At 41.2% G+C, this 14,486-nt stretch overlaps 1 protein-coding gene across 3 annotated transcripts in view; it reads left to right on the forward strand.

The window, feature by feature from the left end:
* Positions 1–13,618, forward strand: part of ANO10 (anoctamin 10) — a 119,592-nt gene extending 105,974 nt beyond the window's left edge. For 2 of the 3 annotated variants that reach the window (XM_040548365.1, XM_040548366.1), the window contains exon 13: positions 11,055–13,618. In XM_040548365.1, coding sequence (XP_040404299.1) covers positions 11,055–11,090 — 36 coding nt within the window. In that variant the 3' untranslated portion in view covers positions 11,091–13,618. The remainder of the gene's footprint in view (positions 1–11,054) is intronic. The other variant, XM_040548367.1, reaches the window with a different exon arrangement.
* Positions 13,619–14,486: the final 868 nt, after the last annotated feature.

Below are 14,486 nucleotides of genomic sequence, written 5' to 3' on the forward strand. Positions count from 1 at the left end.
TAAGTGACTCAGTGGATAATATTAACTCACTTCAGTGATGCAAAAATCATATGATGCCTTAAACGTTTATTTAGAGTCCTTTGACAGCACATACTGGAGTGTTTTCAAAATCTGATTTGTTTGACAGATTTAGCAACCTATTTTATATAGGTCGTCTTATAAAATTTATAAGACAGTACATATTCTCACAAGTGGTAATGTTGTACAGTGTTTCTATAGCAATAGGACACACTTGTAATGTATTACAACTAATGCGTTGAAGACACATTTTAGATATTTGTGGCTGCATGCTAGAGAATATATTTGTTGTTGCGACAGGTCGAAGTTGAGAAATAAGCATGTGATGGTACTGGTAACCCAGGATACCCATTAAAGCATTTTACAATGTATAAGAAACATTTCCAAGCAAAGCCTCGAGGTCAGATAGAATTAAATTAGTGTGGCAATTGAACATGAATCACAATAGTTAATCCCTCGGTGCATGCTGAAGCTGGCACCATTTGCTCTGATTTCTTCTGAAGCAAAAGCAGGTCGCTCTGGAACAGAGGCTGGACTCAAGCAGTACGTATCTGCCCAGCACATCTATTTTCTTGGCTTCGGTTTGTCTCATGGCTTTATCCAGCCCCTCAGAGCAGCAAAGTGGGGCTGTGCTCATTTGTTCCTCCTCTCCTTCCGACTGCTCCTCAGGATGGGAGTGAGAGGAGGAGGCAGTTCTGCCTGTGAGCTTGGCCCTTACCTGCCATTGGATTTAGATGCAGACGTGAGCAATTCTCAGTTTAAAGAAGTAAAAATCAAAGGAAGAGGGTGCAATTTGGACAGCAGAAAACAGGACAGGGAATCAGCAAGGGATATAGTGCTATATCCCTTAAATCCCTATAATTCAGCATATCTACAGATCGTTGTTTATCTTCATGTTACAAAGCTGCTTAAATTCTCAAACTCTTCAACCTGGAAGTAGTAGCTATTATTTATCTTTAAATTTCCGTATCTCTTTATTGCAGAATCATTTAATAGATCTTTGCAAAGCAATTACTAACAGAAAGGCACAAATTTTGTCAGGGTCTCTAATAACAATACCGATAGCTCTGAAAAAGGGACTATGGAGAAAGAGTATCTAGGGCATTGCAGTACTGCATGTTGGCACGCTGAGGTAACTCACAGGGGAATGTTGTTGTTGTAGTGAAAACTGCAAGCTTTTCCAGCAGAGCACTACATCGCTTCTGAACAGAAAGGTAACCAACCTGTAGCAAACAGGCTTGCTTCCCACTGCTTTGGTGGAAAAAAAGGAAAAGGGTTTTGTCCACTCATAACTTAGGAAGCGTGGAAAGTGAAATTCAGAAGTAAATGAGAACTCTATCTTTTGCTAGGTTGTTTAAAATTACTGCAGGTTAGCAATGTAATTTTATAAATATTGTGATATCTGTAATTTAGGACCATGTCAACCGTTGTAACTTCTCTTATTTGAAAGAAATGCAGAGTTACAAACTACCAAATCAACATCTTTTACTTAATTGTCAAACTGTCTATAAGCTATTTCAGAGCTTATTCAGACTCTCTTACATGCTTGCTAGGCAATCTAATGCAATTCTCTGAGAGTAATGGTTCATAACCAATTGGGCATCTTAAATGAAAATGGAAAGGTTGGCAAGCCATGTGTGTCCTGTGTGTGTGTGTGTGTGTGTCTGCATACGGGTTGTGAGATGAAGGGTTTCTCTAGGCCAGGCCCCAAAGTGGCAATAAGCAGGTGCCTAGGGTAGAGTGAGAGCAGGGCAAATGTTTTTATTTCCCTATAATATTTTCTAGTCCTCTGCCTGTGCTCAGCTCAAGAACTTCCTGAGCCAGGTCATGCCATAAACCTACCATAACAAATTCAAGTAATTGACCTTATCTGGGTACATATATGGCCTTATCTAGACAGATAGGTATTGACATAAATACATTTTTAAACATGAGACAGTGCGTATAACTGATCAGTGCTTATGCTTAGCCTGGTGTTTAATTAATGGAAAACAAGTTGCCTCTTTTTCCTTGTTTCCAAGGGATGGGTTGATTGGCAGACAGGGCACTTGCCTGGTATCTTAGATGCAAAAATTAATTTTGTCAGTTGTGATATTCTGAAAGTACTGGCAGAGGGACCTTTGATACACTCTAAATTTGTGGAACTGATTTCCTCACAGTAATAATAAAACTATTGTAATTAGCAATTGGTTTCCAGCTTAACATTGACAATTTTTTACTGGGCTGTGAATAGGTAATAGCAGAGATCCCGCAAGAAGAAAGCTTGTCTTTGAAGAGAAATACAAGAATGAAAATGCTGCTGGAAATGATATGGGCAGGACAAGTAGCTAGGGCAAGGGAGCAAAATAAATTGGGTACCTGGCAGATCCTTTCTCTTCCTGATCTTGGAAGAGACCCTATCTAGCTCTTAGGCAAAACTGAGAGTAGACCTTGACCAAGTAATTTAAATACTGAATAGTTTCTTTAAACTCACTTTTCATGCTGATATGGCAGATTAAACTGAGAGGCAAATTCCTTGTTTAAAAATAACACCTTAAAAAGAGTGATTGCTTTTGCTACATATTTGCCCAGCACTTAGTGTGAAAACTGTATTTCTGAACACATGGTTTATACTTCAAGTATATTTTAATGTTTTCTGTTTATACTGCTGACTTGTCCGATTTCTCTAATATCATCTGACATGGGTCTCAGCACAGCCATGTGTCCTTCATGTTACCTGCTTTTGTATCAAATTTGTCATAGAAACTTCCAAAACTGGTGCTTGAAGTTGGGAGTCCAATCTAGATTACCTAATTAATTCCCTGTGTAGAGAAGCAACCTTTGTTGTTGTTACTGCTCTTTTTTGGAAACTGAGTAGAGCTCTATACTGATATGGAAATTTAGACATTTGGAAATAAATGTGGGCCCAGGTGGCCACCCAGGCAGGCTGTGCTTGGGATAGGGACAGGCATGCTTCTGTGCTCTCTGGGCCAGCTGCCGCTCCAGAACGTGCACAGGGCCGCAGTGCTTTGGTGTCTCCTTGTTGGGCTTTGTGTGTCTGGGTTGAAATGATTGCTAAATCTGTGGTCAGAAAGCAGTGGGGTTACAGAGTATTCTTTGCCATTTTCCTTAGCGTGGGGCGTAATTCATTGCGAGAGACTTTCGAGGCTTTTCACACAACCTATTCCCTGCTGTAGCATGGATTATGGAGATGTGTTCGTGCTCTTAATTTCTCCTGTGTTCTTTTTTTGTGACATTAAATAGTTTAACTTTGTCTTTTGCCTCTGGTACAACAGAACTTGTTAAAGGCTGTTGGCAAAACTTGTGTGGGTTTTGGCTGCGTACCAGTGGAATAGATGTTAGTTATGTGGAGTCCTCTGGGCCAAGCCCCTACAACGAGGTTTTATGCACTAGAGGGAGGCTTGTGTCTATAACCCAGCAGATCCCTTCCAGTCTTTAGTCCCCAAAATGGAAGCACAGAGCTCACGTAGCTTTAGTCTGAAATGTATATTCTCTCAGCAAGCTGTGTAGTTCCAGCACCATCTGCAAACTTGCTCGCTGGAGCAGAAGCAGGGCCTGCAGGGCACAGGCTGCCTTCACCTCTGCCGCCGGCCTTCTTGCAGATGCTGGGTTTGCCATGAGGCAGGGCAAGCACAAAACATGTAATGTACGAGGTAAATGAGGCTATCCTGAGCAGGCGGCTGCTGCTGCAGCTAGTGAAAGGGTAACTGAGCTGTCTGCAACAGCATTTCAGTCTTAGGCATGCCCACAGGTCGGGGCTTTGTGTGCGGAGGCCTCGGTGAACTCTGCTGCCAGCGGGTGAGTAGGTGCTCAGGGCATCCATCTAGCTTAGCAGGTAAGATGGTCAGATAGGGGGAATGGTTTGCTTTACCTATTTTCTTGATTGTAACTAGCAACTGCAAACTGGTTACTAATGCTATCCAAAAGTCCTGAGAAACCCAATTTTATCGTAGCTCACTGCAATAATCCAAACGCTGTTGACGTGCTATTAGCCCCGTGACAAACCTCGCCCTTAAGCTGTGGTGAAATCAGTTTGACACAGGTCACAAAATTAATGAAACGTATGACTGACGGGCATAGTTCTCCAGTGACCGTGCAGGCCATCCCTCCGCACTGAGATGCGATCAAGGTCATGTCAGTTTGGATATTTTTGCATCATTGCTTTCTCAGCTGGTCAATAGTTTCTGACTCCAAAATCTATTGACCGGCTGCTTATTGGGTGAGAGAGGTAACTGCGTAGCCTAAAGAAGAGAGCACTTGCTGGGGTGTTGTCGTGCTGCGGGTACGTTCAGAGCAAGTGCTCTTCTTAGGCATTTAGGCATAATGGTTAACATTGTATACTTCTTTCACTTTGCAACTGGGTAGTCAGAAATGGTAAAAGAAGTGAATTTTAAAAAGTATGAATTAAGATAAGATAAAAATAATTTAAGTCTTCTGAGGGTTGGAAGAATTCTTAAGATATACTTTTGAAGACACATTAGATAGTATAGTATTTTCTTCTACTACTATGTCTACATTTTTGTACTACCTACTGAACTGAAATAAGATTCAGCAAAGGGTGACTAATGCAATAAGAATATCGTAATGAGGATTAATTAATACTTTGCAATTTAAATCAGAGACAAATATGAAGTAGATCAGAAAAAAATCTTGGAAAAATCTACTACAAATGGGGTTGCTTTGTCTGCTATAGCTCACAGTGCTATTAATCATACACAGTACTTCAAAGCATGTGTTATGTGAATCTGCACATTTTCCCTGACTCTGCACTTACTAATTTTGCAAACTTGTTTCATTAACGCTAGCTTTTTGTACTTGGTATTCTGTTGTGAAATAGGCATACATAAAAGGGAAGAAGAGAATTTTTTTTGCTCTTTGCTACTACCTGCTATTTGTCATAGCAGATTGCCACTCAAGATCTCTGGTGTGCAGGCATACTCCCCTGTCACAAATCCTGTGGGAACAGCATGAAAATCTCTCAGCCTGGCAGGGACCTCAGGAGGTCTCAAGGCAGGGTCATTGCTGAGTTCAGACCATGTACTAGGCCTTGTCCAGTTGATCAGTATCATTCATACATGGGGGCAAAGCTTGACACAGTATTCCAGATGCAGTTTAGAGAAGAGGAGAATGGTACTTGCAGTGGTCAGCAACTTTTCGGTCCTCAAGAGGACTTAAAGGGTTCTTCTCATGAGAATCACAAAGTTCAGCATTTGTTTCTTTGTCTGATAATCTTCTGTTTAAAATTCTTCCACCTCCTTATCAAAAATCTGCATTTTGGCTGGTTAATGCTTATGCATTTTGTTGTTTTCACTAATTTGGAGCATCGCAGGGCCATTGGTCTTGGCTCTACTAAGTAAGGAAGTTGTCAGATTGTTCCTAGAAGTCTCAAAGAACAAATCTTTCAAAATATTACCTAACCAGGGGGGAATTGTATTCTGGAAATCTTTCAAGAAGACATCAGGGTTGTACTGTGTGAGTTGCTCAGAATAAGCATTCAGTGTTATATTGCAGCTATATGGTGTAACACAGAAGTCCTGGGATTTATACACAGGAATTTCTATTCTATACTAGTGCAGAGGTGTTTTCTGCTACTCTAAACAAGCATGAGTTGTCATCTCCAGTTATGGCAATTGTACCTTAAGAAGTCGCTGAAAAACTTGTCAGATTCAGAAATGAGGCACAAAAGTTACCCAGACCTGATGTCCTTAAGCTCTGTTCCCTGCAGAGCGTCAAATGCCACATGCATAAACCTTGAGGGAAGGTCCATGGTTCTAGGTAAGTAGTTACCACAACCTTCCACCATTATACTCAGCAATAACAAATTTCCATTAAATAAGTTTTTACACTTCCACACAGAGTAAAATATTACATGTGGAAGAGTTGGACTGAGTTTTAAAGTAGGTGTTAATTTGCCCTTTCAATAATTGGCTGGCACTTAAAGATTAATGTTGATAATGTTCTTGCAGTTGTCATGAAACAGCTCAAGGCCCAAGACGCTGTCTTTGTTATGACTTTACACTGTTAGGAAAGAATAATAAGAAAACATGATGGATATAAAATAAAATTATAATTTGATAAAATGAGAAGGATACGTAGCACCACGCTTTCTTTAAGCAGTAAACTACTGTTGAGCCATTCTACATAGCGAATACAAGCAGAGCAGAAGATGGAGTTGCTGATTTGATACATCTGCCTTTAGGTCTTCTCACATTTAACCATATGGCTACTTGTGTCTGTTCATATATACAAATGTGTATGTTGAGTATGCATATGAAAAAGCACCAAACTGGACAGTCATTAAATACTGGTTTCATTACTTTTTAATTTTTTTAAGTTGTTTTCCTTGAGTTGTGGTTGAATTTTCTGGTTTTTGTTTCCATACCCTGCAGAAAAATTAAGAGTAGTTAGGGGATGGCTTGCCATGACCAAGCATTACTCAAATGCAAGAAATCAACATTAAACAGAAATGAGGAATGCGAAGAATGTCAGTCTTCTGATAAACTTTTTTTGTCTGTCATTCATTTTGTATAAACGTGTGTGAAATGAGCACCGATAATGGAAATGCAGGCTTATCTGTACCATCCTCTAGTATGGAAAGTGGAAAGAAGGTCACAGATGTATTTGTGAGATAGGGCTTGTGAAACGCAGAGTGAAACTACACGTTGTGGCATCGGATGTGCCATCGTGCCCAACACAGCCATGCGAGGTGGGAAGTGCTGCGTACCGGGGCATGCTGCCTGCAGGGTCTGCACGTAGGTGTTGGAAATGAAGGTGGGTTCTTGTAATGTTGGGCAGAAGCGATCCTCATTTCCAGTGAGGCTGTGGCTGGAACAAAACGCAAGCACTGCCACTGCTAAAGCCCTCGGCATCTCGAGTGCTGTGGTTTTAGTAGATGTCTAAGGTGTCTGTGTGTATTTCTGTTAGTTTATGTTTGCAGCTGGTTCTTGCGTATAGCAGCAGTGTTCGTGGCACTAAGCCACACAATTAGACTTCTGTAGACCTTCTAATTGGAGAGTTACCGTTGTTGATCTACAACCAGTATTCCGTGTATTAAAATTTATTTTGTGTTTCTTGTTGTAAACACACAAAGAAAGTAGCCTGATTTACAGGCTTGGTGTGCAACTGTAGGAAAACATCTGTTATGTTTTATTAACATATTTTCAGAAAATTTAATGTTGAAATGTGGTGAAATCTAATTAATTGGTAAAGCCTATTTGTGAACCTACATTGAAGGGCTTTTGCTGTTTCTACTAAAAGTACTGCCTAATTATATTATGCATCCTGTATGAAAAAAATGAAACTTAATTTAAACTTAATGAAATGGAAATAGCTAAGTTATTGAATTACAGCAGATATTTTGAGCAATTCCTAACAGTAGAATTTTAGAATAAGCTACACTATAGCCCCCTACACACACACAAATAAACTAATACTAGTTTAAACGTGCTCCTGAATTATTGCATCCGTGCATGCACAAGCTGCTGCTGCTATGAGTGCTGCTTAAAGCAGGGCACGAAGTTAGTGTGGCCGCACCCGCGGGAGTCGTGTTGGTAGGTGCTGCGTGGCAGCAGTGCTGCGTGGCCAGCCGTCGTGCATCAGCTGCCTGTTCTGCAAATCGAAAGCACGAACCTGCTGCGAGTAGTTCTCAGCTGGTGATAAACAAGGAGTTGTTCACTGAGCTAACGCGCTTCTGAGCTACGCAGCTCCAGTCGGTGGGAGTAGGCTTTGGATACTGCTCACCTGACAGTTGTTTTTTGTTGACTTTTTTTATCCAGTAGGTTTAAAAAGTAGATTTAGAAGCTTTTAATTCCTCTTGCAATATCCTTAAAATAATACTTAAAGCTTACAAAGAAATGTCTTTTTGATGGAGCAGTTGTAACTCAGCCCCACAGGTTTGTCAAAGAGCCTGTTGGGGCCATCGGGAGAAAAGTGACCTTCATATAAAAAGTGCCTCGTGAATTCCCTGTCCAGTATCAGAAAAAAACATGCTCCCTTTCCTGGATGTTGTCCTAGAAAAATATTTTCCCAGTAAAAGAAAAAGTAGTGTTTCTTTTCACAGTGAAAGAGAAGAAAATTAAAAAATTCTTCAGCCTGAGCTTGGCAAAGAATGCCGTTGTCTTGCCGTGCCACCCCGCATCGCTTGCCAAAGTGGTAGCTCTGAGGGAGCCTGGTGCTGCCAGGTACTGCAAAGTGGGTTCTGGTATCATGGAAATGATTAAAGAAGAGATGAAATAGGCAGCTTTTGGGGTTCTCACTTTGCTTGTGATTCATTTCCTGAAATATGGGAGTGATTGCACTTGGCCTGCTTTTGTCCAGGCTGTTTGTGCCATGGCAGCGTGTGAAGCTATTTTAAGAGCTTTCCTGCTCACTGAAGAATCTGGGAAATTTGTTTGTTCATCACATGGATTTAAAATGCGCAAGCTTAAGATTACCAGGATAAGAGAATACTAGCATAAGATTAGCTCAGTTAAAATGAGGAGAGCCTTCAAAAATAAATGGCAGTAGTCCCACTTGCACAGGATTTTTGGACAGATCATCTAGTCCTCATTAATACTCATGTGCTTGTTTTTTTCCAGAATTTGTTGAACTGTGCAGAAATCAGAGAGTAAAAGTTGCAGTTTTCTGCATTACTCATCAATCCCCACATAATTCGAACAGCACTCAGAATTTGAGAAAACGTTTCCAAAAGAAGTGAATTAGGTTTGAATTTGATGAATCGTGAACTGAGCGAGGTGGTTGTGTTCTGCATCTCGCTAATGATTTTACATTAGGGATAGAAGGCACTTTAATAAAGATGCTGTAGTTTTACACAGAGACTTATTCAAACAAGTGAGCCTGGTCACAGAAGAGGAATCTGTATTCCTGCATTTAGCCATGTTTTTTTCCTGCACTGTTGCCATGGAGAAGCATATAAATATTTGTATCACAAACTAATTTTGCTTCTCTTATAGGTGGCATGGAAATGCAGATAAAAATGGTAAAGAACAGTAATTGTAGGTGGTTTTATCATGCAGAGTAGTGTTTTGGAATGGGTTCTGGCATAGACCTGCAGCAAACGAAAGTTAGAAGGTGATGTGTTGAAGCAGTCTGACATCTTTATGCTTTGGGATAGAAACTGAGTGAAAGCATCCATTGTATTTGCATTTTCCCCCTCTTCCAATTTTTTGATAGTGTTATTAGGTGTTTGTATTTCTGCTAGCCTGTGTTTACAAGGCTGTTCATATAAAATTCAATACAAGAATGAAAGAAATAACTTTATCTCTGAAGCGTGTGTCCCTAACACCCAGTGGGTGAACGATACGGCCACAACACTGCTGCTCAGGAGAGAGAAGCTGTGTAAAATCATTTATCCATACGATCACTGCACATTTTTGCGTGTTCAGCTCTTTTCATTCCTTGTCTGCCAAAGCTCCCAAAAGAAGGCAGTGGTCTTGGACACCAGCCTAGGGACTCTGAATTGTAGCAGTGCTGTGCTTCTCCTTGTCTTTGCTCCTCACCTTGTTCTTTGGGTCGGTCTCTGGTCTCCTTCCTTTGATTTTATTTGACTATTGCATCAGTCTTTTCCTTTGGGGAATTAAGTCTCTGCAACTATTTCTTAGTGTATCAGGTGGTTTCCAGCCTTCCAGCCACTGAAAGACCTTTAGCTGGTAACCAGTGACGTGTGAGTGCCTTCTTTGGCACAGTTTCAGCTCAGCTCTTCTTGCCGCTGCAAATTCTGCACTGTGAAACATCCTCCTTAACAAGAAGCTTCAAAGAGTGGCTTTGGTTTCGCTGCTCAGCAGATATTTTTGATACCTGGAACTGTTATTCTGGCTTCTTGTTGAGATCTCTCTGGTGATGTCCTAAGTTAATGAAAACAAAACCAGTTAACAACAGGATTGGAAAAAACACACATCACCACAGAAGTCCTCTACCTCTTTCTTGTATCACAGGATGTTTTCATTCAATTCAGCAGCAAAAAGCTGGGCAATACAGAAAAACTGAATAGCAGTTAAAGCTTAACATTCTTAACATGAGCTTAACGTGATTTTGGTAAGTTTTTTTTTTTTTTTTTTTTTTTTTTTTTTTTACAATATTCAAGATTTCACAGTGAACTAACATTTTACATCTGTAAGGAACGTACCTTACAAATGTGCAGACCACGTGGCCAGTAGATAGATTATCCCACTGATGAAGCGAATTGTATTCATGTCCTCACAATGAATATCTGCTATAACAAGGAATAATTAATATATTTTTAATTCCTTTTGTGTCTGAGATTGTTATCGCAGCCCTTCATTGTGATGAGCATTTTGCTTATCTAAAGTTATCCTAAGGAACTATCCTGTATTAAAACAATCAAAGTAAAAAACAACCGACAAAATAAAATAAAATCTGTGATTCCAGGGTAAGTTTTCATAATTCCAACTTGGTAGATTTCTTCCTAAAAGTAGGAGGATTTCAGCGGTCTGCTAGTCTGCCCGTGCTTAGTGTCGTTGTTGCTGTGGCAGCCAGTGCTGCATACGGTGAGAGGATGCGATTGTCAGCTACCCTGTGCTCAGGCATAACCGGGACAGGACTCGGGGGTCTGCAGAACAGTGGAGTTGATGCCAGCTTGCACAGCTTTATGAGCATGGTTATTGCCTAAGAGTGGCAGAGAAGGGTTTCAATACAACAGTAATTTCCCCTGGCTTTTCATTTTGCTGTTCTTAAAGCAATTCCCCCTGGTCATGAGGAGAAATTTTTTCTGTATCTGTTGGGCCCATTAATTTCAGTGTGAGCAGTTATTCATCATGAAAAGAATTAATTAACATACAAATTGCATCATCATTTGCTGAATTTTTTGATGGGAAAAGCAATACCTTTGTTAAAACTATTGTTTTTAGACAAGACTCACGTTGTTATTTTTAGTTACCAAGGCTCAAATTAATTTTTGGTATAGCTTTATTATCTGGTTGTTTTCAGAACTGTCCTGCTTTCAATTTCTGCTGTTTTGTTTAATTCATCCTGCTACCACTCCATTTAATGTACTTTTTTTTTTCTCACTTCTCTCACAGCAAATGAAACTTGCGGCTGAGTCACTGAAGGAGTAAACACGAAGAAACGAAGATGACTAAAGCAGTCACATGGAAATGTGGGCACGTCGTGAGCATTTGTTTATGATGATCACAGTGTGCACTCTACCATATATTCAGTAGGTGGCACCTGCTTGTATGATACGCGGTAAATATTCACTGCTTGATACTGTAAAAAAGGTAATTTATCCTATTCTCTTTGTTCCTTACATACAAGGGTTTGTGAAGCTAACACTAACTAAAGCACTCCAGCTTATGCAAGGTCTGGCTGAAATCTGCCAGACTCGCCATACTTGAAGTGATTGAAAACAGATCTTGTGAATAAGCATCCAAAAGCTAACTAGTCTTTTCAACTGTAACTTTGTAAAATAAAACAGAAATATAAAGGTAGGCTAGTACTGTCCCTTGGGCTTATTGCCCCTTTCGTTCCTTTATTATGATGGCTAATCCTCTCCTTTTTCAAAGACTGCTTATTAGCTATTTTTTGCACATAGCAAATTAAGTGTTTTATACACTGCACAATGAAATACATGATTGTTCCTTAAAGGACCTGAGAAATATTAGAACATAAATATTATAAAGTACGCTTTATACAGTCCTGTGTGCTAGTTACCTAAGTAAACCTGACTTAAAATCTTTTCAAAAGCTGGGTAAAAAGCATTCAGTAGGATACAGATTGCTGATCAGTGATTTATGAAGATGAAGTGGCAGATAATTGTATATTTATTTATTAATTTACGTTAGCTTTTGGTGTCACTACCTTGGGCCTTGAACTATGGCATTGTATTAATGGGTCTTCTGGTTAAATGAACTAACAGAGCCATTAAACTTGATACACTAGTACTCATGTATATAGTGAATAGCTGAGTTTTTTTTTCCCTTGCGTTCCACAAAAAAAAGGTAATTTTCCTAATATTTCATTGTCTTCTGGCAGTAATAGGACCAAAATCCCCCCAGCCTTGGACAGTTTATGTTCTCCAGCTGTGACCTTCATCTGTGGTAGATGTAACTTAACTTTATATGATACTTGCTGGAATGGTGTGTGGAAAAATCTGTCATTACAATTAAGGTATTTGCCTGCTTGGCACATTTCAGATTTCTGCCACAGGGCCCCCACAGAAGAATAATATAGCTAAGCTAAAATAATGTATTTTGTCTGGAGTTTGAAATTAGCATTTATCAAACTCTGCAAGTGTGACCCAGTAAGAAATGACTTGGTTCCCTTAGGAAGAGGAGCAAAAACGTGCTACAGCTGCTGTCCCTGTACTTGTTTCTACCGCACGGCCCCCATGCTGCTGCTATTTCAGGGCAAGCTCTCGGGCTGCTGCTCTTTCACAGCCTGTGTCTGAAGCCGTGGCAGTGCTGCGGCAGCACCCGGGGAAGCTCTGCCCTGGGCAGCCAGCAGGGATCTCTGAGGGGAGCACAGCACCCTCCCCATAGCACTGTAGAGAATCCCCCCAAAAAGCTTTCTTGAGGAGGGGACGAGCATATTCTCCAGGAAAGGTCCCTGGCTTTGCAGTTTGCCCACTTTAATCTCAAGTAGCTCAAGTTTGTTAAAGTTCCACTCATGCTGCCTAGTCAGTGTGTTTGAGCGTGTTCAGGAGAAGAATCTGTGGGATGGGTTCCTGTTGGAATATGCTCTGGTGGGCTTGTGGCAGCTGTTTTGATGGGATTCTGCTGGTCTGTTAATTTCTGCTGGTTTAGGAGTGTAAAGTGGGCACGTTTTGCTGCTAGCGACTGTATCAGGTATCTGGAATAACTTTCCAAGATGGGTTGGAAAAGGAATCAAGTCGTGTCTCAGCTCTAATCACGTGAAAAAAATAAGTAACAACGACTTGTACAAACTGACCTTCTGGTTGCCTGTCTGTGTGGTCGTTTCATTCTTCCTGTTTCCTGCAGACTAGTAGGAAAAGCTGTAGTCGGGTTTAGTACCTGGTGATGTGACATTAGCTGTTGCCCTTGCCTTGGGCAAATCCATTCACTTCAGCTTAGTTTCCATATCTACGAGTAGAGATAATGGTGTTCCTCAGGCAGATCCTCCACCTAAAGCTAGGAAGTGTGGAAGAATTATGACCTTCCGTAGTGTGTGAGTGAGAAGTGTGGTGATCCTTTATTTTATAGGGATTAAAGTCTGTTCTAGATACTGGGAGAACCCCTGTTTTAGCATCAGAGCAACTACACAACCCTGGTAGAACATCTCTGTCTTAAAGAGCAAACATTTAAGTTTGCTGAGTAATATTACCTGTATAATGCAAAGTAGTCTTGTCACCAAACAAATTTAGCTCCTTTTCTTCTGCCTGGTGCATTTTGTCCTTTTACTGGGGATTTGCTGTGTTTCAGACCGTTCGATACAGGTTGTTTGTTTTTTTTCCAGTCATGATGCCATGTTTTCATTTCTCATGTGAAAGGAAAAATTTCTGTCTACACTTCTGAATGTGTGTTATTTTCCTTCTCTGTGATGGAGATGCATTTGTAAAAATTGTGGAAAAAATGGTAGGGATGAAAATTGCTGACAAAAATCTGCTGTCAAATGAAAATACCAGAAAGAATAAGATATTTACCAGTGACTGCCGTTTGCAAGCTGTGTAATCTGTTTGTCTGTTCCTAGTCTGGGTAACTGCATGTCCAAGGCACATGGGAGTGGAGACTTCATTTTGCTGTTGTGCTCAGGTCCCCTGGTGCAGCTGACGGGCGAGTCCAGGGGCCTGAGGCTGGTGCCACACAGCCGCCTTTTCTCCACAGGCACTGGAGAGGGCTGTGGGGAAAAGGGGAATGTGCACTGAGGCAAGAGGAAATGAAACGCCATAGACCAGAGGTGTCTGGTGCCGCCAGTGTCTTCTGCCTTCTTCCTTAAGGTCATCAAGCGGGTTGTTCGTGGCCTTAGATGCATCTTGGGCCCCTCAGGCGAATGGCAATGGGTTCATGCGGGGGTGTGGAACGCGTGAATGGGCCCCGACCACCGGCCACAGGCTTGGGTAGGGCCCAGGTTACGCTCTGCCTGTAGCGAGTCTGTCCTCGGCGGTTCGTGGCACAGTCCCTTACCAACAAGAGTCCTCCTACGGAGACAGCCTTGGCTCTGAACCTTTCAGGGGTGCAGACAGACTTGGCAGGGTGGCAGCTCTTACTTGTGAGTCTGGGAAATAAATTCATCTCCTGTCTCAAACCTCAGGGGGAAACCCAGGGTGAGTTTGGAGGAGCACCCTCTTTGGGAAGGCCGTGTGGGCATAGCCTCTTCCTATCCAGAAGGCTCGAATTTTGTATGGCTCCTCAGCAGCAGCAATAACCCAGAAGGCTGTTTTTAAGGAAAAGTGCCATCATAAATAATTTACCTCTCATCAGGCATGGTTTGAGTTGCAGGTCTTAAGTGTGCGGCCCAGGGAGATCGGCTGACTCCAGACCTCTGACTGAATTTGC

This window comes from Cygnus olor, chromosome 2 (assembly GCF_009769625.2).
Source record: "Cygnus olor isolate bCygOlo1 chromosome 2, bCygOlo1.pri.v2, whole genome shotgun sequence".
Lineage (NCBI taxonomy): Eukaryota > Metazoa > Chordata > Aves > Anseriformes > Anatidae > Cygnus > Cygnus olor.